The sequence below is a fragment of the Euleptes europaea genome, chromosome 19 (genome assembly GCF_029931775.1).
Source record: "Euleptes europaea isolate rEulEur1 chromosome 19, rEulEur1.hap1, whole genome shotgun sequence".
Classification (NCBI taxonomy): Eukaryota; Metazoa; Chordata; class Lepidosauria; order Squamata; family Sphaerodactylidae; genus Euleptes; species Euleptes europaea.
This window is the reverse complement of record NC_079330.1, coordinates 16,138,447-16,165,095: the sequence shown is the minus strand read 5'-3', so window position 1 is coordinate 16,165,095 and position 26,649 is coordinate 16,138,447. Positions and strand designations below refer to the sequence as shown.

At 47.1% G+C, this 26,649-nt stretch overlaps 1 protein-coding gene across 1 annotated transcript in view; it reads right to left on the bottom strand.

Moving 5' to 3' along the window:
* FKBP6 (FKBP prolyl isomerase family member 6 (inactive)) overlaps positions 1-25,945 on the bottom strand; it is a 42,939-nt gene extending 16,994 nt beyond the window's left edge. Inside the window, exons 1-8 of the mRNA XM_056865573.1 lie at positions 25,862-25,945; positions 21,116-21,233; positions 19,721-19,810; positions 17,897-18,099; positions 16,048-16,167; positions 14,989-15,183; positions 14,022-14,131; positions 12,283-12,364 (exon numbers count right to left, since the gene is read on the bottom strand). Coding sequence (XP_056721551.1) covers positions 12,283-12,364; positions 14,022-14,131; positions 14,989-15,183; positions 16,048-16,167; positions 17,897-18,099; positions 19,721-19,810; positions 21,116-21,233; positions 25,862-25,945 — 1,002 coding nt within the window. The remainder of the gene's footprint in view (positions 1-12,282; positions 12,365-14,021; positions 14,132-14,988; positions 15,184-16,047; positions 16,168-17,896; positions 18,100-19,720; positions 19,811-21,115; positions 21,234-25,861) is intronic.
* Between the last annotated feature and the right edge of the window lie 704 nt (positions 25,946-26,649).

Sequence of the window (26,649 nt, the reverse complement as noted above, 5' to 3'; positions counted from 1 at the left end):
TATAATAGGAATGCTCCTCTGATCCTGGAGAGGTGTGCATCATGACTGGTATCCATTTTTACTAGTAGCCATGGATAGCCCTCCATGAACATGTCCACTCCTCTCTCAAAGCCTTCCAAGTTGGCAGCCATAAGAGCCATGCTGGATCAGACCAAGGTCCCTCAAGTCCAGCAGTCTGTTCACAGTGGCCAACCAGGTGCCTCTAGGAAGCCCACAAACAAGATGAATGCAGCAGCACCGTCCTGCCTGTGTTTCTCAGCACCTAATATATTTGGCATGCTGCTCTGATCCTGGAGAGAATAGGTATGCTGGAGAGAATAGGTATGCATCATGACTAGTATCCATTTTAACTAGTAGGCATGAATATGCCTCTCTTCAATGAACACATCCACTCCCCTCTTAAAGCCTTCCAAGTTGGCAGCCACCACCACATCCTGGGGCAGGGAGTTCCACAGTTTAACTACGTGTTGTGTGAAGAAATACTTCCTTTTATCAATTTTGAATCTCTCACCCTCCAGCTTCAGCAGATGACCCCGCGTTCTAGTATTATGAGAGAGGGAGAAAAGCTTCTCCCTGTCCCCTCTCCCCAAACCAAGCATAATTTTATAGGCCTCTATCATGTCTCCCCTTAACCGCCTTCTTTCCAGCCTAACTTGCTTTTGCTATAGGCCATCTGTCATGAACCTGTGCAGTGACAAAGCACCCAAGCGATCCTGCTCATTAAAACGGCAAGCGTGGAACAGAGACAAGAATGAGCCATTTGGGGAAAGCGGCATCCCCCGCACGGCGGAATGAACCTCATTTGTTCCAACTCCAGAGCTCATATTTGGGTTCAGGAAGGAACTCTCAATCAGGCCAAGCCTGGCTATTAGCATCCCCTTCCACCTCCAGCAAATAAAAACAACCCCCCTCCATGCCTTATGTAACTTGGCTCACTTGCACTGACAAAGGAAGCTTTGACTCTCGAGAGCTTACAGCTCGAAAATCTTGTTGGTCTCTAAGGTGCTACTGGATTCGAATCTAGTGCTCCTGAAGCTATTATAATTATCATTGACATAGATCTGTACTTGGCTCTTTACAAAAAAATAGACTTTTTAAAAGTCTAGGAACTAGACTTTTTAACCTTGCCCCAAGGAGCTTGCAATCAACAGGTTGACAGAGGCAAGGATGATGGGCAGATGTGCATAATGCAGCTACCTGTACTTGACTTTTTTTTAATTGGGAAGAAGACCAAGGGGCTGCGTCAAAGGCTTCCCTCTCATAAAGGAGGCAGGCGTTGAGCTGTTAGGCTGAGAGAGAATGACTGGTCCAAGTTGCCCAGTAAGCTTCGCAGCTGAGTGAGGATTTGAACCTGGGTCTCACTGGTCCTAGCCTGGCCTTCCAACCATCACACCATGCTAGCTCCAGAAATGATTTTGTGTGTGAGAAGTAAGCTTGACTGGGACAAAGCTGTGGAGAACAAGGTCTGAGGGTAATGCATTTGCTAGATGCCATGCAATTCTGAGAATATGAGTTTTTCCACTTTAAAAAAGCAAGCGTCCATAAGCTTTATCAATCCATGTCTCAATTTTTGGTATTGTCTCAATTTTTTGTATTCTATTTGTTTTCCATAAAGATGCTAACACTACTCTTGCAGCTGTAATGAAATACTTTAATACATTCTGTTGATCCTTGTCGATGTTATCTGGAAAGCTTATGAATATATAACAATGGCTCACTTAACGGAAACATTACAAAAGGATACTCAAAAACAAAACAGGGACAAATGGAAACCTTTCTATGACTACATTAAAACAAAAAAATAACAATCAAACTCGGCTACAGTAGGATTAAGTTGGAGAGTAAATACACTTTACTAGTCAGCTAATGTATTACCATATTCTATAAGGGGGCTACACCAGGCATACCAATGTTGAACAATATTTATGCAATGTTTTTTCCCTGTTCCCTATTCCTCTTTCTGTACCCTTATCTATTTTTGAAAACCAATAAAAATATGTATATAAAAAAGCAAGCGTCCAGTCCTCATGCATTATGGAGACTTAACACTGTGCAAGGCCCTGACCTGGATGGCCCAGGCTAGCCTGATCTCGTCAGATCTCAGAAGCTAAGCAGGGTCAGCCCTGGTTAGTATCTGGATGGGAGACCACCAAGGAATACCAGGGTTGCTATGCAGAGGAAGGCACTGGCAAACCACCTCTGTTAGTCTCTTGCCATGAAAACCCCCAAAAGGAGTCGCCATAAGTTGACTGCGACTTGACGGCACTTCACACACACACAACACTGTGCAAGAGAGCCAGCAGGGTGTAGTGGTTAAATTGTCAGAGTAGGATCTGGAAAACCCAGGTTTGAATCTCAACTCTGCCATGGAAACTTGCTGGGTGACCTTGGGCCAGTCACACACCCTCAGCCTCGACCCTGACAAGTATTTGGATGGGAGACCTCCAAGGAATGCAAGGGTCGGGACCCGGAGGCAGGCATTGGCAAACCACTTCCTAACTTCTCTTGCCTTGAAAACCCTACAGGGTCGCCATAAGTCAGCTGAGACTCGATGGCAACAAAACCCCCAAACCCATTGTGCAACGTCTGTTTGACACAAGTAAAAGAGATGTCAGGAAGGGGGATTCAGAACAGATTCCTTTACCCAGGCTGCTCTGCTTGCCTAACTTTCTACTGAACTCACCTTGCTGCTGATCCCCTCCTGAAAATCTTTGACAAGGCTAAACAAGCCAGCGTGGTATAGTGGTTAAGAGCAGTGGTTTGGAGCGGTAGAATCTGATCTGGAGAGCCGGATTTGATTCCCCACTCCTCCACATGAGCGGTGGAGGCTCTGGTGAACCGGCTCTGGTGAACCAGGTTGGTTCCCCCACTCCTACACACGAAGCCAGCTGGGTGACCTTGGGCTAGTCACATTCTCTCAGCTTCACCTACCTCACAGGGTGTCTGTCATGGGGAGGGGAAGGGAAGGTGATTGTAAGCCGGTTTGAGTCTCCCTTAAGTGGTAGAGAAAGTCAGCATATAAAAACCAACTCTTCTTCTTTCTTCTCTAGGCGACGGTACAATTACTGGAAATCGATTCATTCTGCATTCAGCAAAACACAAAAGGTATTTCCTCAAAAACAAATTAGATCATTCTGTAGCTGAAATAAGTCCTGATTTAAACGTGATGCTGGTTGAGGCGAAAGACCCTCAGCCCTTAGGGCCTGGCTCACACAAGCACAGCTGCTTTGCACGGATGGAAGTCCTGCTTAAACAAGACTGTTGCGAACGCAAAGCCCGCACAGGCGTTTTATTTGGCCTCGTTGGCATCGCCTTTAAATCAGACCTAAAACATACAAATTGAAGGTGGATATTACGGATACCCTGGACTGCCAAAAAAATAATAATCAGTGGATTATAGATCAAATCAAGCCTGAACTGACCCTAGAAGCTAAAATGACTAAACTTAGGCTGTCGTACTTTGGTAACGTTATGAAAAGACAACCATGCTAGGAAAAACTGAAGACAGCAGGAAAAGAGAAAGACCCAACAAGAGATGGATTGACTCTATAAAGGAAGCCATGGCCCTCAGTTTGCAAGATCTGTGCAAGGATGTTAAGGATAGGACGTTTTGGAGGATACTGATTCATAGGGTTTCCATGAGTCAGAAGCAACTTGACAACACTTAACACTCAAACCATGGCAGCGCTCTCTGGGCCGTGTACAGTCTTGATAATGTAGAGCTTGGATAGGAGAACAGAGGAGCTAAACTGAAGTGGAAGCAGGTGATCCAAGAGGCCAGTTCAGACAGAACCAATGAGCATTCCTGAATTAGCCAGGTGTCTGCTGCCACCTGCTGCCTTCTGTGGTTCTTGATCACGATGGGTAGCCGTGTTAAAGTCTGTAGATAGCAGTAGAAAAGAGCAAGAGTCCAGAAGCACCTTAAAGACTAACAAAATTTCTGGCAGCCACACACAGCTCACTTCTTCAGATATCCTGCCAGAAATTTTGTTAGTCTTTAATGTGCTACTGGACTCTTTCTCTTTTCTTCCGTGGTTCTTGCCAGCCAACCTCAGCCCTGTGTATCATTCATTCACAGGACAGCTACAAGTTAAGGGCAGGGATTTGCAAACTCTATTCCCAATTCCACACTAAATATAAAGAGGGGAGTGGTACCTAGGACTAAATAACTTGGGGAAAGTATCACTATGCAAACATAAAGCTGTTTTGTACGCGTTCATTAATGGTATATTCTTTCATTTATGAACTTTTATACAAAAATTGTAACATAAATCTTCAGCTAGTGTACAAATGATATAATTCAGATAACATAACACTAGACAAGACAAGGTTTCACGATTCCTCCACAGATCTATAAAGGCAGGTAAGTATTATCCTCTCTTTACTGCAGACTGAGTGTTGAAGACAGAGATTATTTTATTACATTTATATCCTGACTTTCTCCCACTATGGAACTCAATGTGGTACGAGGGGAGGGGCAGAGTCCACCCAGGAGGGCTCCCATCAGCTTGATGCATCATGCGCCTTCTGATCATGCCCCCTCGGAGACGACGGCCTCATACCTTTAGCTATTTCATACCAAAAGCCTTCCCCTCCTTTCACATTTGGGACTCATCTTTGGCTCAGAGGAGCCCCGTGGCGCAGAGTGATAAGCTGCAATACTGCAGTCCAAGCTCTGCTCACGACCTGAGTTCGATCCCGACGGAAGTTGGTTTCAGGTAGCCGGCTCAAGGTTGACTCAGCCTTCCATCCTTCCGAGGTCGGTAAAATGAGTCCCCAGCTTGCTGGGGGTAAACGGAAGATGACTGGGGAAGACACTGGCAAAACCACCCCGTAAACAAAGTCTGCCTAGTAAACGTCGGGATGTGAAGTCATCCAATGGGTCAGGAATGACCCGGTGCTTGCACAGGGAACCTTTACCTTTTTACCTTTGGCTCAGATCTGTCCTTTTTACTACATCTGTCCATTTCCCTCTCTGCATATCGCTCCGTTTTTCCTCCCCTTCTCGTTTGTCGTGTTTTCCCTGCTCTCTTTTTTTATTCCAGAGAAGGAAAAAGCGGGTAACGCCGCTGGCATTCCCACTGTGGTTGCGGTACAGCTTACTTACAAGTCCCAATTCGCCACAGTACACCAGGCTTGGGGGGTGGAGGAAGGGGAGTTTCTGAAACCTTCTACATTATGAAAGGTGTTAAAGTCAACCTCCAAAAAATACACCCAGCAAACAAAAAGAACAGCCGCTTCACATCCCGAGACAGCAGCATGGCCAAGGCAAACACGGCACAGCGGTTTCTTTCTCCACATCGAGAGACTCGTCCTTACACAATGAACTGGCACCAGCCTGATAAGAATTTTTCTCCCAAGTTTATTTTCTCCAGCCAGGGAACACGTTATTTCTAAGGACCTTCTCGGATCGACGCAAACACAGAGGAACGGCGCAACTCCCTGCTATGGCAGAAAACTAAAGCACACAAGCCAGCCTCCAAATAAAGCAACCGGCTCTCAGTGTCTGAGGGTTCTCTTCCCATCAAGCAGCGGGCGATGGGAAACGTTTTCTGTTCAACAGGAGCTTTTAATGCTCTTGGCTTCAGGGCACTACTGGCCAGGAGCGACACCTGGCCAAACACACCATTTGTTTTCAAAGAAAACCAAACCAAACGAAACCAAACGACCTCACCGTCTTCTCAGCTCCAAATCTCGAACGAAGCGAGGGGTCCTTCGCTCGTGGGTCTGAACTGGGCTGGAGGCAGCACCTTCCTCCCATTATGGGTCTGCTCCTTCCTTCCGCAGGGCAGGACTCTGAAATGACCAACACCACAATCGTTCAGAGCCCCTAAAATTAGCCGAAACACTTCCCAAAGCTTAACAGAGTAAAGTTGTCACAGTCATAACGTGGTGGGGATTATTATTTTTTTGCCATGAAGTCGTAGCTGACTTAACACCACAGTGCTTTCAAGGCAAGGTATGCTCATAGGTGGTTTGCCATTGCCTGCCTTTGTGTAACGACCCTGGACTTCCTTGGTGGTCTCCAGTTTGATGTCATGGGCTGATTTTGCTTAGCAACTGAAATATGACGAGATCAAGGCAGCTGGGGCCATCCAAGTCAGGGCAAAAGACATAGAAGAGGAAGAAGAGTTGGTTTTTATATGCTGACTTTCTCTCCCTTTTTAAAAGGAGAATCAAACCAGTTTATAATCTCCTTCCCTTCCTCTCTCCACAACAGACAACTTCTGAGGTAGGTGGGGCTGAGAGAGTTCAAAGAGAACTGTGACTAGCCCAAGGTCACCCAGCAGGTTTCATGTGGAGGAGTGGGGAAACCAACCTGGTTCATCAGATTAGAGTCCACCACTGATGTGGAGGAGTGGGGAATCAAACCAGATTAGAGTCCACTGCTCCTAAACACTACACCACGCTGGCTCTTCATGCAGAGGTGGTTTGCTATTGCCTGCCTGTGTAGCAACCCTGGAATTTCTCGGTGGTCTCCTATCCAAGTACTACCCAGGACCGACCCTACTTAGCTTGAATACATAAAGCTGCCTTATGCTGAATCAGACCCTTGGTCCATCAAAGTCAGTGTTGTCTACTTAGACCTGCAGCGGCTCTCCAGGGTCTCAGGTAGAGGTCTTTCACATTACCTACTTGCCGAGTCCCTTTGACTGGAGATGCCGGGGATTGAACCTAGGACATTCTGCATGCCTAGCAGATGCTCTACCACTGAGCCACAGCCCCTTCCCATTTCTGAGGTCTGACAAGATTGGGCTAGTCTGGGCTAACCAGGCCAAGGTAGGGGGACTTCTACCTACTAGTAGAATCATAGAGTTGGAAGGGACCACCAGGGTCATCTAGTCCAACCCCTTGCACAATGCAGGAAATTCATAACTATCTCCCTCCCCCACACCCCCAGTAACCCCTACTCCATGCCCAGAAGATGGCCAAGATGCCCTCCCTAGAATCATCTGCTTAGTACATGACCAAGGAAGTGGCTTGAGTGGTCACTCAAAGACTCAGGTAGGCGGGACCTGCCAAGCACAATCCTTTACCTACCAGCATGGCTGACAGTCACATTATGAGAAGGCAAGAGTCACTAGAAAAGACAATCATGCTAGGAAAAGTGGAGGCAGCAGGAAAAGAGGAAGACCCAACAAGAGATGGACTGACTGAATAAAGGAAGCCACAGCCCTCAATTTTCAAGACCTGAACAAGGCTGTCAAAGACAGGACATTTTGGAGGACATTAATTCATAGGGTCGCCATAAGTCGGAAGCGACTTGACGGCACTTAACACACACACATGGCTGACAGGGACAGGAATAGCTTGGCCTTAAACCCCAGCTACTCAATCCGCCTCTTGCCTGCTCACCTCTGGTCTAGTCTAGCCCAGCGCCTCCGGAACTGCCTGGGAAAGGCAAGCCAAACACGGCTGTATTTTTAAAGGTGTGGAAACATATCATGTAGCACTCGGGTACTTCGCTAAAAAAGCCCCCCCCCCCCCGTTCCACCCTGCCAATTTTACACCTCTTCGCACAAATTTTATTTTGGGGCTGAGACTTGGACGAGAAACGGCACCCAGGGTTACAAAGCCCCCTTTGCTCAGCAACGAGCAACGGGGTTCAAACTAAATATATATCCTGTCATCCTCTTTGAAGGCATCCAGTCTCAAGTCTTTGCATGCAGCTAATTAAAAATTGTGTGTGGGGTTGAGGAAAGCAAGAAGCACTGGAGCTGGAACCCCTTTAGCTATTCGAAGGACCATTTGATCAGCTCCTTTCTTTCATTCCTGTCCATGGGCTACAGAATCAAAAACGGAGCTTGGGGGCCGGGGGGGGGGGGAGGGGGTCCTCTGTGCAGAGGAGGTGGGCTCGGCGGCCTTCAAAGCGAGGCCTGCTCCTGCAGCTGCGAGAAAAGCGTGCTGCTACAAGGGCGCTTCCTCTGCTTGAAAACACAAGCCCGGAAACAACTGGTTTGATTTGATTAGCCGCAATTTAAGGAAGATGTAGACAAGCTGGAACGGGTCCAGAGGAGGGCAACAAAGAAGGTAAGGGGTCTGGAGACCAAGACCTACGAGGAAAGGTTGAAGGAGCTAGGTATGTTTAGCCTGAAGAGGAGAAGACTGAGAGGGGATATGATAACCATCTTCAAGTATTTGAAGGGCTGTCATATAGAGGAGGGTGCCGAGTTATTTTCTGTTGCCCTAGAACAGGGGTCCTCAAACTAAGGCCCGAGGGCCGGATCCGGCCCCCGGAGGGCTTTTATCCGGCCCGGGGACCAAGGAAGCCAGTCCCCCCTTGCCCCCCTCCCCAGAGCTTTTCTGGGCTTCCTGGCTGTGTACGCACAAGTGGAAGCCTCCCTCCCGCCCCAGTCGCCCCCTTCCCTGCTCCCTCTCCAGCCCAAAACCCCTTTCCTGGGCACACAAGGCATCTTGCTGCTTCGCGTGCCGCCCGGTCGCCCCCTTCCCCCTCTCCCTCCCAGGCCCAAAACCTCCTTTCCTGGGTGCTCGAGGCCTCTTGCTGCCTCGCACGCCGCCCAGTCGCCCCCTTCCTGTCCTGGCGTTCCTGTTTTGGCCACAGTTGGCAGCGTTCTCACGGCTCGGGCCTCTCTCTCCTCCTGGGGGTATCCTTGTGGCCTGGAGATAATTGTAGGGGCCCCTTGGGAGGGCTGGGCATATCTCCAGGGAGAAGAAAAAGACTTGTGGCCATTTATGCACAGGAGGTTTTGCCTTGGATTTGCCGCTCTCCAGATGCACATTTTCCCCATCTGAATTCTCAGAACTCAAAAGTAAATCCCCACCCCCACCCCAGGGGAGAGTTTGGAGAATTCGGATGGGGAAAATGTGCATCTGGAGAGCGGCAAATCCAAGGCAAACCCTTCCATGAATAAATGGCCTTGGTTTTTACATGCCAACTTTCTCTACCACTAAAGGGAGACTCAAATTGCCTTACAATCCCCTTCCCATACCCTCCCACAACAGACTCCCTGTGAGGCAGGTGGGGCTGAGAGAGCGCTAACGGAGCTGTAACTTGCCCAAGGTCAGCCAGCTGGCTTCGTGAGTAGGGGTGGGGAAACCAACCAGGTTCACCAGATTAGCCTCCGCTTCTCACGTGGAGGAGTGGGGAATCAAACCCGGTTCTCTAGAGTCCCTGCTCCAAACCGCCACTCTTAACCACTACAGGGGGAAGGACCGGGCTTGTAAGGAGCATGCTTTTCTGGAGAGCCCCCTCGTGCCTCCGCCTCCTCCCCCGCAACAGTCCGGCCCCCAACAGTGTTTGAGGGACAGTGAACTGGCCCCCTGTTTAAAAAGTTTGAGGACCCCTGCCCTAGAAGATCGGACCAGAACCAACGGGTTAAAACTAAATCAAGAGTTTCCGTCTAGACATTAGGAAGAATTTTCTAACAGTTAGAGCAGTTCCTCAGTGGAACAGGCTTCCTCAGGAGGTGGTAAGCTCTCCTTCCCTGGAGGTTTTAAAGCAGAGGCTAGATGGCCATCTGTCAGAAATGCTGATTTTATGACCTTAGGCAGATGATGAGAGGGAAAGCATCTTGGCCATCTTCTGGGCATGGAGTAGGGGTCACTGGGGTGTGTGGGGGGGAGGTAGTTCAGAATTTCCTGCATTGTGCAGGGGGTTGGACTAGATGACCCTGGTGATCCCTTCCAACGCTATGATTCTATAACTGAACACATTATGCACGCGCCACATGCCTGTTTCCGAGATTACACCTCACCGGCCCATCTTACTAGTGGTTTTTTCCTCTTCTTTTTAAGGGTGAAAAGGTAAGATAGCAAAAAAAATATTTTTTCCCCAATGTAGTCAAATTCCAACATTCTGCTTGCAGCAACGCTGCTTAGCCTTTGCCCCCTAGGATGCTTTAAAGCAGGGGTGGGGAACCTTTTTCCTGCCAAGGGCAATTTGCATATTTTAACATCATTCGGGGACCATACCAGGCATAGATCTCCCAGCAGGGGGGGAGAGGTTAGGGTTGCCAGGTCTCCAGCCACCACCTGGAGGTTGGCAACCCTAGGAGAGGCTATGCAGAGGAGGGAGGGAAGGAAGAAAGGAAAGGAAGACTAGGAAGGAACTAGGGTTGCCAGGTCTCCAGCCACCACCTGGAGGTTGACAACCCTAGGAGAGGCTACGAAGAGAAGGAAGAAGGTGAGGGAGGGAGGGAAAGAAGGAAGGAGAGAAAGACAAAGAGAGAGAGAGAGAGAGAGAGAGAGAGAAAGGGAGAAAGAAATGGAGGAAGGGAGGGAAAGAAAGGAGGGGGGAAAAGGAGGGGGGGGAAGGAGAGGAAGGAAGGAGAGGAAGGAAGGAGAGGAAGGAAGGAAGGAAGGAGAGGAAGGAAGGAAGGAAGGAAGGAAGGAAGGAAGGAAGGAAGGAAGGAAGGAAGGAAGGAAGGAAGGAAGGAAGGAAGGAAGGAAGGAAGGAAGGAAGGAAGGAAGGAAGGAGACAGAAAAAGAGAAAGGGGGAGAAAGAAGAGTGTGTGAAAGAAAAAGAGGCTCCCCCCCACTCACACGGGTGAAGCCTTCCCAGCTTCCCCTTCCCAAACACACACAGCATGTGCCCACCTGCTCAAGCGGCCAGGAGCGATGGCGGGGGGGGGGGAGCTTTTCCAGCTCCTCCCACACACACAGACAGGCATGCACGCTCCTGGTTGGGAGCGAGGGGGGAGCTTTTCCAGCTCCTCCCACATACACACACAGACACGCACGCTCCCGGCCGGGAACGATGGGGGGCGGGAGCCGGGAAACGGTAAGTGGTTTGATGCTGTATGAAATGATAATAAACCAAAACCTAGGAGAGCAAGCAACTGCCCTCCGGCACCAGAAATCCCAAGGGAGCAAGAGACAATCTGTTAGAAGCTTTGGGTACCTGACCAAACAAAGCTATATCTCAGATGTGGCTGTCAGACACACTCCAACAATGTGCAGGCCAGAACCAGCCCTCAGAGAAGCAGCACGGAGACACAGGGGGTTCTGCAGTCTTCCCGGACCACCCGAAGAGCCCCAGCCTTGCAAGAGCGTGCTCTAAGCACTGCTTGTTGTCGAAAGCAAAAACAGCCATTTTCAAATGTCAATCAGGCCTATTCGATTACAGCTCTGTGACTCCAGCTGCAGCCTCTTATGACTTTATCAGGATTTGACTCCATTTGCATGAGAGAGGTGTTTCTTAACATTGTCCGCTCCCTGCCAAGCCCTTTAAAGGAGCTATCAACAAAGCTGCAATCTCATCTTATCTTTCCGCTTAGCTTCAAGTGTCACAGGATTCTACACTGAAGCCCCACGCAATGCCATTCAGGCTGCTTCCACACGGTGACAGTCGTCTGGCCTCTTATGCAGGGACGTTTCCCCGCAGTCACCCCTGCCGACTGCTTTGAGGCTTCCTTTTGATTATTCATGAGTTTTGCGGCTGTCAGAGGTCGCCAAGCTCTTCCCCCGCGTTTTGCCCCCATTTTCCAGATTCTGGCTAAAAGCAGCATCTGAAAATGGGGACAAAACGCAGGGGGGAGAGCAAGGCAACTGCTGACGGTCTCAAAACACACACATAATCAAAAGGAAGCCCTTTTGACCGTGGGGAAACATCCCTGCATAAAAGGCCTCTGTTGTATGTTTGTAGCCGCTGCAAATGCAGAGACATTCATGGCAGCTACTGAGTGTCCACATGGGACTTTCTGTCACACTTGCTTCGGTCACCCCCTTGCAGCTGCCCCTCCCACGCTACTGGGTTGTTGTTGCTTTTGCTGGCTTTATTATTTTTTTCTCCCTGCCACATTTTCTCCTACATTTTTTCTCCTTATTTTTTTCTCCTACATTTCCCCCCGTGCTCCTACACACGAAGCCAGCTGGGTAACTTTGGGCGAGTCACACTCTCTCAGCCCCACCTACCTCACAGGGTGTCTGTTGTGGGGATGGGAAGGGAAGGCGATTGTAAGCCGGTTTGATTCTCCCTTAAGTGGCAGAGAAAGTCGGCATATAAAAACCAACTCTTCTTCTTCATGGTGCCCACCAATGCGTTTCCTGGCACCCTCTTACTTCTCTAAAGCTCCTACACACAAAGCCAGCTGGGTGACCTTGGGCTAGTCACACTCTCTCAACCTCACCTACCTCACAGGGTGTCTGTTGTGGAGAGGAGAAGGGAAGGTGATTGTAAGCCGGTTTGATTCTCCCTTAAGTGGCAGAGAAAGTCGGCATATAAAAACCAACTCTTCTTGTTCTTTTTTTACATCAGTAGTCACTGTATTGCTGAAACGTTATAATGCTATTGTGATACAGCAACTCCATCAACCCCATTACCTTTAATTCTTCTCCTGCTGAAAGAGAGCTGAACATCCTGGTGCACATCTCCTTCTCCTTGTCCTTGAATTCTCTGTAACAGCTGCAAAAGGGAGCAGACCTTGGTCACAGGCTTGCCAGCTCTGTTTAAAAAGCACATGTTTTGAAATGAAGCCTGAACACACAACCGTCCTGCAGGAATCTGAGAACAACAGCTTAGGCACGGGTGAAAGCACCAAGGACCACCTGAACTTGCCAGTCCTTAACCCTAGCTTTAAAGCTTTAAAACAAAAAATTGTTGTCATTCCCCCTCCCTCACTTCAATGCTCCCTAGGTGCTGAGTAGCAGCCAGCATAAATTTGGGAATGAAACCAGGCTTCTACTAAGAAGAAGAGTTGGCTTTTATATGCCAACTTTCTCTACCACTTAAGGGAGACTCGAACCGGCTTACAATCACCTTTCTTTCCCCTCCCCACAACAGACACCCCATGAGGTAGGTGTGGTTGAGAGAGCTGTGACTAGTCGAAGGTCACCCAGCTGACTTCGTGTGTAGGAGTGGGGAAACACATCCAGTTCACCAGATTAGCCTCCACCGGCTCATGTGGAGGAGTGGGGAATCGAACCCGGTTCTCCAGATCAGACGCCACCGCTCCAAACCACCACTCTTAGCCACTACTCCATGCTGGCACTAACGCCCAGTCACCATCAAATCCAGGTGTTATTCCAAGTGACCAACAGTGCAGTCTGAAGAACACCTTCCTGGGAGGAGACCCAAGCAGGATTCTGAGCAGACTTGCTTAGGACGGCACTTAAAATCTCACATCAGCATTTAAATTGTCCTCAATGAACTAGTGCAGCCCTCATATAGGTGACACACAAGATATGATTTCAGAATTACTGGAAATATGTCCACATCAACTGAACATGAATTGCACTATAAAATGAACATTTCATCCAAAGGAAGAGAGCTGCGGAGGCCCAAACTAGACATTACATCTAACTCACTCCTCCACACGAAGCCAGCTGGGTGACCTTGGGCAAGTTACAGCTCTGTTAGAGCTCTCTCAGCCCCACCTCCCTCACAGGGTGACTGTGGTGGGGAGGGGGAGGTAATTTTAAGGAGGTTTGATTCTGCCTTAAGTGGTAGAGAAAGTCGGCATATAAAAACCAACTCTTCTTCATGGCTGCCACAGGGGACTTACAGCTGCAAGTTCCCTGTGGGAACTCAATGCTGACAGTGCTGCAGGGGCCCAATTCAGATCAGAACTGTGGCATGCGAGGAAGAGGGGATTCAGCCTCCTGGGCCAAAATAACCATGGGGGTGCCATCTGTCCCCCAATGGGTCTGGAAAGTAGCATGGGGGGAGGACCGGTCACCCCCCCAATCCTGATCCAAACTGGACCCCAGCATCACCGTCAGGATTCAGTTCCCACAGGGAACATGTAGCTGCAAGATTTATTGGAGTCAAAATTTAGATGTAATGTGTGGCTTGGTCCTGAGATATTATACAAATGCAAAAGCCTTGTTGCGCATGGAAGCCAGAGCATTAGGAGGATACATAAACCATAAAAGAGCTTTAAGGAACAAATTTAGATTTATTATACCACAAAAACGGATGAAGCAAGCATTCTGACAAAGCAGGCTCCAACCCACAAACGCTTCTGCCACAATAAATTATCTGGTCTCTAAAGATGCCGCAGCCCCCTTGTTTTATTTCAAGTGAAACAAGTTTGCTAACAGTGAAGAAAGGGCTCCCTCACCTGGCCAACTTCTTCAGTTCGTTGTTGATGTCATGGTTAAAGGGCTGCTCTTTCTGCGCCCGGATGAGAAAATCCCGAGCTCTCTCGTACTCTGCCAGAGAAAGGCACGCCTGGAATTTAGAAGATCAGTGGAATACATTTAACGTATGAAAGATGCTGGAAGCTCCCTCGAAAAAGAACTGAACATCTGATTCACTGCCAGAGAACTAAGGCTTAAGTGCATCCTTTCCCCTTTCTCCTCCCAAACCAGTGGTATTTACTAGGTGACCAATGGGACCCCCATAAGGGCACATCTACATGGCAGGCTTTCCCCATTCTGATTTTGGTTTTCAGAGCTTCAGTGGCACTATAACTGGAGTCTTTACAATATGGCTCAAACACACTGCATACTGTTACACTGTTTAGGGGAGGGGCTGTAGCTCAGTGGTAGAGCATCTGCTTGGCATGCAGAAGGTCCCAAGTTCAATCCCCAGCATCTCCTGTTAAAGGGACCAGGCAGGTTGGTGATGTGAAAGACCCCTGCCTGAGACCCTGGAGAGCCGCTGCCAGTCTGAGTAGACAATACTGACTTTGATGGACCAAGGGTCTGATTCAGTAGAAGGCAGCTTCATGTGTTCATGTGTACACCTGCAGCCTCAATACATGGTTTCTTAATCTTTTTGTTGTTGTTGTTGTTGTTTTTGCCATCAAGTTGCAGCCAACTTATGACAACCCCATAGGATTTTCAAGACAAGAGACAAACAGAGCTGGTTTGCCATTGCCTGCCTCTGCATAGCAAACCTGGACTTCTTTGGTGGTCTCCCATCCAAGAACTAATCAGGGCTGACCTTGCTTATGAGATTGGGTTAGCCTGGGCCATCCAGGTAAGGGCATAAACTAGCCCTAGGCAATTCCCTAGCATGAATCTGGACCAAACCCTCTCTTTTGAAACACACTCCTTTGCCACACACTCAAATCAACACTTTACCTGTCCACACCTGAAGAGGGCTTTGGCATTTTTCTGATCTAGCTCCAAAGCCCTTTCTCCATAGGAAAGTGCCCGAGCGGGATGCTGCAGCTTCAGATAAGTAATGGACAAGTTCAAAAGGACTAGCAGCTTGGCAGAATCTACTTTGACTTGTTCGTCCTCCTTGGCAGCCACACGATGCAAGACCGAGGAAGCCTGTGCCGGTACAAGAACCGAGTGCGTATTAAAAAAAAATTCAGCAAAGAGATTTGAAATGTAGAAAAAGCAGGGGAAATCTCCCTTTGGGCCAATTCGCACTTGTTTGGCACCGTTGTTCACGGTGGGCAGGGTAGGTGTTCACAGGCAGACTGATGGACACCCGAAGTTTCCATAGAAGGAACTGCTACCTGCTACCTTTCACTGGAGAAGCCAGAGATGGAACCAGGGACCTTCTACATGCAGAGCGGTAGGGGCTTAAAAATGGAAAAGTAGTCCCCTGTGCAAGCACCAGGTCATTATTGACCCATGGGGTGGCATCACATCCCAACATTTACTACGCAGACTGGGTTTACAGGGTGGTTTGCCCTTGCCTTCCTCAGCTGTCTACAGATTGAGAAAACTGGGTACTCATTTTACCGACCTCGGAAGGACAGAAGGCTGAGTCAACCTTGAGCCGACTACCTGAAACCGATTTCTGTAGGGATCAAGCTCAGATTGTGAGCAGAGCTTTTGACTGCAGTACTGCAGCTTACCACTCTGCACCACGGGGCCTTGTGTGGGTGTAAAGTGCCGTCAAGTCGCAGCCGACTTATGGCGACCCCTTTTTTGGGGTTTTCATGGCAAGAGACTAACAGAGGTGGTTTGCCAGTGCCTTCCTCTGCACAGCAACCCTGATATTCCTTGGTGGTCTCCCATCCAAATACTAACCAGGGCTGACCCTGCTTAGCTTCTGAGATCTGACGAGATCAGGCCATACCATGAGTCATAACCACCCCAGAGGCCCAGGTGATGCTTGCCCTTTGTCTTCTCACCGCTCTGGAGAGGCACATTCCCTTCTACCTTCACAGGTGCTACACTTACACGCTTGTATCTTTCTCTGGCATCCATGAAGTGCTTCTGTCGGAAGAGGTAATTGCCAAACTCCCGCTCTGTTTCTGCCACCTTCAGCACTTTCTCCAGAGGGAACCTCTTCTGTTGCTCCTGCGCAAACAAGCCACAATCTAGTCAACAGAGACTAGAGCACTACTGATCACCAGCATACAAACTGGAACAGACACATCAGAGAGAGGTTTCATACTAATCGCTCTACAGGCGCAGTTCGTGTGAAGTCCGCTGGGGCCAAAACGAACAGGAATCTATGCATATACACCATAGGGCTAATATTGATAGAAACGACCATATGAATGATATATACCGGTAATAAATTTAAGACGTACACAAACAACTTATATATAGCCCAGTTCAAGCCACTGTGTAAATATTAAACATACAAAACAAATAAAACACAAAAGTACAACCAGACAAAAAAACCAAAGCTGAGACCAAACGCGGTTTGGTTGTAAAACCTTCTTCAGTGGTCTGCAAGCATAAAATTCTGAATACAATTAGCCACAATACAAGAACATTAATATATGTAAATATTGCAATCTTTGTGACTTGGTAAAATGGTGTTTGTAAAATTCAAAATGCACTCATACAAACTTGTATGCACTCATACAAACTCCATTGCCTTTATTGTCGAAGGCTTTCACGGTCAGAGTTCATTGGTTCTTGTAGGTTATCCGGGCTGTGTAACCGTGGTCTTGGAATTTTCTTTCCTGACGTTTCGCCAGCAACTGTGGCAGGCATCTTCAGAGGATTAACACTGAAGGACAGTGTCCTTCAGTGTTAATCCTCTGAAGATGCCTGCCACAGTTGCTGGCGAAACGTCAGGAAAGAAAATTCCAAGACCACGGTTACACAGCCCGGATAACCTACAAGAATCCATTGCCTTTATTAGATTTAGACCTCTATGTATCTACTGAAGTGCATTTTTCAAATTCTCTGTAATAAAGATGCATGAAGACAAAACGGATACATAACAACTGCATTCACTCCAGTTCCTTGAACAAGTATTCATTCTAGAACAATTTACATTGCAATCCCAAAGACTGCCCAATACCCACCCCAACAAAGTGAAGGAACGTATCGGCTGGTACCAGAAGGAGCCAACAACAAGACAGGCCCAAAAGAGATTTAAAAAACCTGAGGTTGTCACCTGAAAGCTCCCAACTCAAACAAGTCTAATGCATCTATGATTTACAGCCTGGAGTTAGTCCTTTCATTGTGTATACACAGACTCATAACGTCTTACCAACAACAGCCCCCTTTAAAAGGTACACACATCCAGGGAGCAGACTCTGCAACAAGCCCAGATACCATCCATACCCACTCAGGCAATACTATAGGACCTAATAGCACTGGGTATAACATCCTGGGCTTATCTGCCAATGAAATATTATATGTCAACAGGGCACTTCAATTCTTTAGAATAGCATTGGAGACCCTTTAGAGTAAAGGATGAGAAGGGAGAGTAGGGAATGGGGGAATAAACTCCAAGATGGCTGTGGTGAAAGGAACTAACTGGATGCTAATTAACCTTTAAAGCTGTTAATGGTCTGGAACCCTCATACCTATGGGACCGCCTCTCCGGCTACAACCCCCCCCCCCCACGCTCCCCTTGGTCATCCTCTAGGGGCCTCTTGCAGGTAAGGAGATCCTCATGCAATTCCCCCCTTCCCTGAGTGCTCCAGCTGTAGGCTATGAGCTTCAAGAAAGATTTTTAGTGGCTGTTTTAGTGTTTCATGCTTTTAGTGGCTAGGAATTCGACGTTTTACGTTAGGAAACGTGGGCTAGTTCAGACAACTCAGTACTTGGCTGATCATCTCACCGGAGCCAGCTCAAAGAATTCGTCAGATTTTGCGGTGTCTAAGAAATCCAAAAGTTCAATCTCAAACAAGACTGTGGCTTTGGGAGGGATCAAGGGCGGGCAGCCAGCCATTCCGAAGGCATAATCTGGCTTGAAAAGGAACCGCGCCATCTCCCCTCTCTTCATTGTCAGAAGCCCAACCGCCATACCTCGCAATGTGATATCTGCAAAGATAAAAAGGAAAATAATCATTTATTTCTGAAATGCATATGCCGTGTTAGCATTCCAGTGATCCCCAACATGGTGCACACCAATGCGTTTCCTGACATCCTCTTACTTCTCTAAAGCACAAAGCCAATCCTGGCTTTCTTCTGCCTTACCTAGAACAGAAAGTACTTCAGAGAAGCCCCAGAAGCCTTTGTATCTACAGGGAGCCCCCATGTGAAAACATTAACCTCCATTACAGGATGTTGTCATTTTGTTTGTTTTTTACTTTTACTTTTAATTTTTTTCTTTATAACAAGAAACTAAATAAAAGACTAAAATACAGTCATGTCGTGAACACAAGTCTTCTCAAACAATTGAACAACATTACGTTTTGAATAATGAATGGTAAACAGTTCCAAGTATACAAAAGCTACTTAGCCCTCTTTACATCAAACCTTGGAATAAGTTCCAAGTAGAAGAAGGTTGGCTTTTATATGCCAACTTTCTCTACCACTTAAGGAAGATTCAAACCAGCTTACAATCAGTGAAATTCCCTTCAACAACACACACCCTGTGAGGTAGGTGGGGCTTCACCAGATAAGCCTCTGCTGCTCATGTGGAGGAGTGGGGAATCAAACCCGGTTCTCCAGGTCAGACTCTACCACTCCAAATCACCGTTCTTAACCACTACACATGCTGGCTCGCTAGTATATATTCTTTCTGCTTTACACTCATTATCTGATGCCAACAAACTAATTTTCTTGCTTTCTGATATCGTCCCTTTTGTTTCCCAAAGAATGGCACTTTATGGCCTAGAGGCCACGAACATTAGGGCAAAGAAAGCCACTGAATAAGGAAAGGAGCCAAATTGGTGTATTTTAATCTTATGACTTTTAAGGGACTTTATATTTTAAGCTGTTGTAATAATTGTCTAGATTGTAAAGGCCTATGGCCATGCACAATAAACATGACTGCGCAGTGGTAGAGCATCTGCTTGGCATGCAGAAGGTCCCAGGTTCAATCCCCGGCATCTCCAGTTAAAGGGACTAGGCAGGTTGGTGATGTGAAAGACCCCTGCCAGAGACCCTGGAGAGCCGCTGCCGGTCTGAGTAGACAATACTGACTTTGATGGACCAAGGGTCTGATTCAGTAGAAGGCAGCTCATGTGTACATAGCACAGCAGCAAAAGCTACTTAACAGAACTGGATATTGGCGTCGCACAAGGAAGAGCAGACAAAATATTCATCTGCACAAACAACCGGTGTGAATTGTGGCAGCCATTTTGTGATTGTACTCACTACCTTTCTCAAAATTCCCAAAACACCCACAGCCTTCACAAGACTGGGGGCCCTGTACTAACCCCCACAATGTACCCTAGAAATGGCGGCAGGCATCAGAACTCCTATGGCAAGAGATGGGAGAGGAAGAAAGAAACAACTGACAGCAGATAGTGCAGGATGATCATAAAAGAGTATGAGAGAAGATACAAAGGACCTGGTCAGAAGAAGGGAAGGGAATTTCAGACGGTGACTGATGTTAGTGGGAAGCATATGCTTACCAGCACAGAGCATGAACGGTTTTTGTGCCCCATGAGACTATTCTATACTGTTCAGGGCTACTTTGCAAACCTGGACTCACCTTCGCCAACTTTCATGAGTCTTAGATTTCTTTTGAAGCAGTTTGTGTCAAAGGGTTGGTCCATGTGCTCCAAATACCCCGAAAATTTCACTGAGGGTTCAAAATCAGAAGAAATCAACTTATAGGTATATTATTACTTATGTCATCAGCAGACAACTGTTGACTCTCCTTTTACGATGTATTTTGCTGTGTTTTCCCAGAAGTTCCTTGATGAGAGAAAACACAACTGCTGCATCTGTTCTAACACACAAAGGTGTCCAATTTGTTAATGTTACTTCAGGTCTTGGGGTCTATGTTGACCTCTACTTATTTCTGAACACGGAAACCGAAACTCACCTGAAGGAACTGCTTGACAAATGGTTCTTTGCTCCTTCTAAACACACAAAAGCCTTGAACAGAGGGCCAAACTAGCTTTCAGTTTTACACTCACTCTGCTTTTCACCCCCTTTTCTCACCCCTAGGAAGGACATGTGGAGTTAGAGAAAAGGGGCGAAAAACCCTCCCCCACTCCCCTTTCCACTGGGGAAAGTGGGGAGGGAGGGAAACTGAAAGCTCCTTCTACCCCCTCATAGCACCAAGGAAATCAGAACTTTTTAAGGTGAGCTCTGTTGATGTACATCTGATTGTAAGTCCAGTAATACACCTGTGACCCAAAACATGTCAAGAGTATTGTGTAGTTACCCCCAAAAGTTCACATTTGCTCACTAAATGAAAACCACAAACAGAAGAGACGTCTGCTAAAAAGCACCCCCCTCTTTTGACAGATATTTTTGTCTCCAAACCAAAATAAAATAAACAGTTATTACATAAAATAGTTAATCCTTGCCTTGGAAAGACCGGGTTTCTAAATTTCTCTATGACAGCCAAATGAGATTCTGTTTCCCTAGCCTAGCTAGAAGTAGTTACTACTAAGGAGTTTGCAAATGGGAGGTAAAAGAGGAGATTCAGATGGAGAGTCATAAGACACCGATTCCTTATGGACATACCGACATAATGAATGAAAAGGATTAAGCCATGGGATAAATCACAGTATTCAAGTACTGAAATGGAGGGATTTTGTTCAAAATTTACATCCTGCTTTTCTCCTTGACTGGGACCCAAAGCACCTTTTCACATTGTTCTCCCCTCCTCCACTTTATTTTCACAACAACTTTGTGAGGTAGGTTAAGCTGAAAGGTTGCGATGGGCCCAGGGTCAGCCGGTGAATTTCCAGGGCACAGCAGGATTCGAACCCGGTTGTTCCAGGTCCTAGTCCAACATTCTAACCACTATGTCATGCCAGCTTTTCTAGTGGACATCCCTAGACGAGACCACCCGCTGTGACAAATGAACAAGAGGCACTGTAAAGTCCAATAGGGTTTTGAAGTGACAGTCTTTCAACACAAGAAGTTTCACCTAGTACTGAAGCATCGGGGGGCACTACTTCGCCAAGCCCAGCATGGATAACCTCCTTCAACACTCCTCCATCGCCAGTGATGTCCTGCATCCGTTCACTCAATCGCTGGTAAGGAGACTAGTGGCGGGGAATTAAAAAACGAGGCCAAACACATAATTAATATGACACATTCCAGCATGGTAATCAAGAAGACAAAAGTAATGACTATAGGAGGCTTACGCAACTTTAAGGTTGACAACGAGGAAATTGAAATTGTTGAAGACTTTCTATTCCTTGGCTCCATCATCAACCCAAAGGGAGACTGCAGCCAAGAAATCAGAAGGAGATTGAGACTGGGAAGGGCAGCCATGAAGGAGCTAGAAAAGATTCTGAAGAGTAAGGATGTGTCACTGGCCACCAAGATCAAGTTAATTCATGCCATCGTATTCCCTATTACTATGTATGGGAGTGAAAGCCGGACATTGAAGAAAGCTGATAGGAAGAAAGTAGATTCCTTTGAAATGTGGTGTTGGAGGAGGGTGTTACGGATACCATGGACTCCCAAAAAAACAAATCAGTGGGTTATAGATCAAATCAAGCCTGAACTGACTCTAGAAGCTAAAATTACTAAACTGAAGCTATCGTATTTTGGTCACACAAGACAAGAGTCACTGGAAAAGACCGTCATGCTAGGAAAAGTTGAGGGCAGCAGGAAAAGAGGAAGACCCAACAGGAGATGGATTGACTCAATAAAGGAAGCCACAGCCCTCAATTTGCAAAATCTGAACAAGGTTGTCAAAGATAGGACATTTTGGAGGCCATTGATCCCTAAGATCGCCATGAGTCGGAAGCGACTTGACGGCACTTAACACACACCCAGTCATGTCAGGTGGCTTCCACATGGAGGGGTTGCTCCCCTTTGGTCTCATCCTAGGTATGGGGTCCTTTTTTTCTTTTTTTGAGCATCCACAACATGACATTGCCCCATGATCGTCCACTGTCCAGGTTTTGCTGCTTTGTTGTGACCTTTCCTAACCCAGTGGAAAGATCGCAGTCAAAGCATGCTTGCACCGCGTGGACAGGAAGATGCACATTTTTGCAGATCCCATCTGCATCAGTGCTATTTGGCTTCCCCCGGGGCCTGCAACTGCCCCACCCATATCACCAGAGGCCTTTAAAAAAATCAGTGATTGACATACTGTTGTAGTTTAATACTATATCTGTGTCAACTTCTTATTAAAAGAATTAAGCCTAAAAAAGTTCTCTGCACGTGCAAGCAGCAAGAGTTCTGCGGAGAATCATATTCATTTCTTAATTTACAGTCTGCCTTTTTGGCTGAGTCTCAAGGCAGATTAAAGAATCTAAAACTGTGCAATCAAACAGCATAAAGCAACCAATGAGCAATGCCATCAGACTAAGATTACAGAATTAGAGAATGTTACCAGCAAAGACCTGATGCAAGATATACTATCAACATTACAGAAAGTGGAATGACAAGCAATCTGTTGTAGTTGGAACAAGCACTATTATTGCATGAAGTGTTTGTAAACGAGCCCACTTCATTGAATGCATGAAGTGTATCTTCACTTGGTGAATACATGTACATATAAATGTAAACAGGTGGTAAAAAAAGGTAAAGGTCCCCTGTGCAAACACCGGGTCATTCCTGACCCATGGGGTGACATCACATCCCGACGTTTACTAGGCAGACTTTGTTTATGGGGTGGTTTGCCAGTGCCTTCCCCAGTCATCTTCCCTTTACCCCCAGCAAGCTAGGCACTCACTTTACCGACCTCAGAAGGATGGAAGGCTGAGTCAACCTTGAGCCAGTGACCTGAAACCAACTTCCGTCGAGATCGAACTCAGGTTGTCAGCAGAGCTTGGACTGCAGTACTGCAGCTTACCACTCTGGACCACGGGGCTCCTGAACAGGTGGACCAAAAGGTAATTAAATGCAAAAGGTGATTCTGACCATTTCTAGGCACAGCCCTTCCCAGCAGCAGCTGCAACAGGAGACAGCTCAACATTCCCAGACACACTAGACTAATTTAATTCCAGTAGTGCAATTGTTACACAGATTTCTTTAAATCCAGTTTTTCCATTTATAGAGGTATGCACTAGCTTCTGTCAGCCTAGTTTCCCACTGTGCGCCATTATATATTCTTTATTAAGGTAGAATAAATAGAAACAAATAAAAATAACCAATATCTCTGTTTCGGCTTTCATTACCCACCCTGAACATTTGGGATGGAGAAGGGTATACATTTTTTAGCAAAGGATTTTTTCCTGCTGTGGTGACCAACAGCTGCACACAGCTACCATGAGTCTGGGAATAAGGGGGCCAGGAGCGCTATCAGTTATACAAGGAGGCTTTTTGACCCACTCCTGCTGGTCTTTTTAGTTCTATGCAGTGGGAAGCTGTTCTTTCTGGGTTTCTGCAAATCAAGCTTCTATTCTAAGTATTGGAGAAAAGCAGACCACCATGCTCCCCCCTGGCTAGGTGACAGAATTTCATCCCCCTGTACAGCTAAAAGAAAACAAGAATGTAAAGCCAAAAAGTATTTTAGGTATCCACTGCTTTGGGTTATAATTCCTCCTTTCTCTAAAATGATTTTTTTTTTAATCAACAGCATGCTTAGGTAAGTATTTTGCCTTGGGCCCTGTTTGAGAAGGGATCAAAGGCACAGCATCGCTTGCAAAGTTCCTTTACTCTCTGTGAAGGGAACCAACATCTGTCCTTATGGGTCAGAACCAAACATATAGCGTCTCTGAGCAATAACAGTGCCGTCCATCTTTTCCCCACTCTCCTCAGAGGACAAAGGTGAGAATACTTTGATGTGGGAGGAAACATTCTACATATGCTCAGAAGGACACTGTGCCTGTTATATTGTCACTACTGAGACCCCAAGAAAGCACTGCTTCTTGCATGAGTGCAGTATCTCTCTCCACATGCTCTCTTCCCACAAACATTTTAAGAGAATGGAACCTCACAGAAGTGCTTCTGAGGAGGGGCTGTGGCTCAGCGGTAGAGCATCTGCTTGGCACGCAGAAGGTCCCAGGTTCAATCCCCAGCATCTCCAGTTAAAGGGACTAGGCAAGTAGGTGATGGCCTGAGACCCCTGCCTGAGACCCTGGAGAGCCGCTGCCGGTCTGAGTAGACAACACTGACTTTGATGGGCCAAGGGTCTGAATCAGTATAAGGCAGCTTCATTTGTATTCATGGGGGTATGGCATCTTTCCTTTTGTTCCCGGGGGGCAATCTATATGCTTGGAGAAATTACATTAAGTTAGGGTTGCTAACCTCCAGGTGGAGCCAAATCTCCCAGAATTACAACTGATTTCCAAATTGCAGAGATCAATTCCCCTGGAAAAAATGGCTGTTTTGGAGGGTGGACTCCATGACATCGTTTCCCTGCTCAGCTTCCTCCACTCCCCAACATAATACCTGAATCTCCAGGAATTTCCCAACCCCAGTTGGCCACCTTACCGTAGGTCCATAGCATGCACACCTGGCGGTCCCTTCCAACTCTATGATTCTATTAAATACTCCAAACCAGAAATTGGTTCCCTTCACAAAGGAAGGGTGTTCCTTATTTACTCAGGACATGTTTTGCTAGAGGGTCTTATTTGTGAAAATTCAGTGCCTTTTCTCTATCAGCGACGTTTAGTTCTTACAGAATAGACCTGAGAGCTCAGTTGCTTCTACTGGAGGTGGGGGGGAGGCTCTACCTCTGAGCACGTGCAGAGAACCTTCCCAGGAAGTACCGTTTCCCCCTACAAAAAAGACCTTTTAGCAAAGGCACTCTACACATGCTCAGTAGGGTTGCCAGCTCCGGCTTGGGAAATACCTGGATATTTTGGGGGTGGAGTCTGAGGAGGGCGGGGTTTGAAGAGGGGAGGGACTTCATCACCATAGAGTCCAATTGGCAAAGCGGCCGTTTTCTCCAGGGGAACTGATTTCCATTGCCTGGAGATCAGTTGTAAGAGCAGGAAATCTCCCGCCACCACCTGGAGGTTGGTTGGAAGAATACCCATGCTGGAAATAGTTGAAACTATAATAAATGTCAGCACGTGGCTTCAAAGATAATAAAATGTGAAATATACCAACTGGAAAAGAAAACAATATTATAGAATATAATAATTCTATTTTTTGGAAAATCCAAAACACAACATATATTCATAAACACTGTGTTGAAAGCCACACAGAAACCTCACTGGGTCTGAAATAACAAAAACATGTATATATACAGATTGCTTTCAACTACAAAACATGAACAACATAAATTCAAGAATTATTTCTGTGGCCTTAACAAAGGCTCATGTATACTCAAGAATTATAGTCCATGAAAAATCACGAAGAGACGAAGAAAGGTCCAAGGTGGGCCTATCACAAGTACGTGTTTCGGAATCCAATCCTTCCTCAGCTTGGCGACCACAATAAGCCTTATTATTATTATGATTATCATTATTTCTAGAAGCCTTTATTATTGGTCTCTTTAAATATCGTTGTGCTTTGGATTTTCCAAAAAATAGAATTATTATATTCTATAATATTGCTTTCTTTTCCAGTTGGTATATTTCACATGATATTATCTTGTATTATATTATGTTAGGGTTGCCAACTTACCTGGAAGTTGGCAACCCTAATGCTCAGCCGTAAGGCGAAGGCGGGAGAGGAACCAGAAACGCGCTCTGCACGTGCTTGGGCGGGGGGCCGAGCTCGAGATGCCTCCCCCGTTGCTTTTCCCGCCTGCGTCGCCCCTCACCACGGCTTCGTCGTTCCCCGCCTGCGGATAGGCCCCGTTGCGCTTCTCCCGGCCCGACCCCCGCCACCCCTCGCCGACCTCCATCGCGCTCCCTCAGCCCGCCGGCCCCGTTTCCCGCGCCGCGGCTGCAGCGCGCGCTCGTCGCCACCCGCCCCTTTACGCCCCTCGCCCAATAGGCACGCGAGGCAGCTGCTGGCCACGCCCCCTCCGCCGAGAAACCGCGCCCCCTAATCCCTCGCTTCCCTGATGCATGATGGGACATGTAGTTCATTTCCTTCCCTTCAGTCAAGTAGTGAGGCAGCAAGGTAGACTTCCCCTGACTATGGAAGAGCCACTGATTTAGCAATTTGTAATAATCTCTTTTCCTTTCTGTAAATGTATTATGACAGCAAGGGAATAGCTTGTTGCTGGGCAGGGTCTCTCTGTGTGTCTGTGTGCTAGTCGCTGGGGCAAGAGTGAATCCCTCGCTTCCCTGATGCATGATGGGACATGTAGTTCGTTTCCTTTCCTTTCCTTCAGTCAAGTAGTGAGGCAGCAAGGTAGACTTCCCCTGACTATGGAAGAGCCACTGATTTAGCAATTTGTAATAATCTCTTTTCCTTTCTGTATATGTATTAGGACAGCAAGCGAATAGCTTGTTGCTGGGCAGGGTCTCTCTGTGTGTCTGTGTGCTAGTCACTGGGGCAACCGTCACGGAGGGTTACAGTGGACCATAACAAGAACTGGGTGAAACTGTTACTTTACTGCCGCCTCTATGCCTGTAGCGCTATCAGTTTTACCCTGAATGT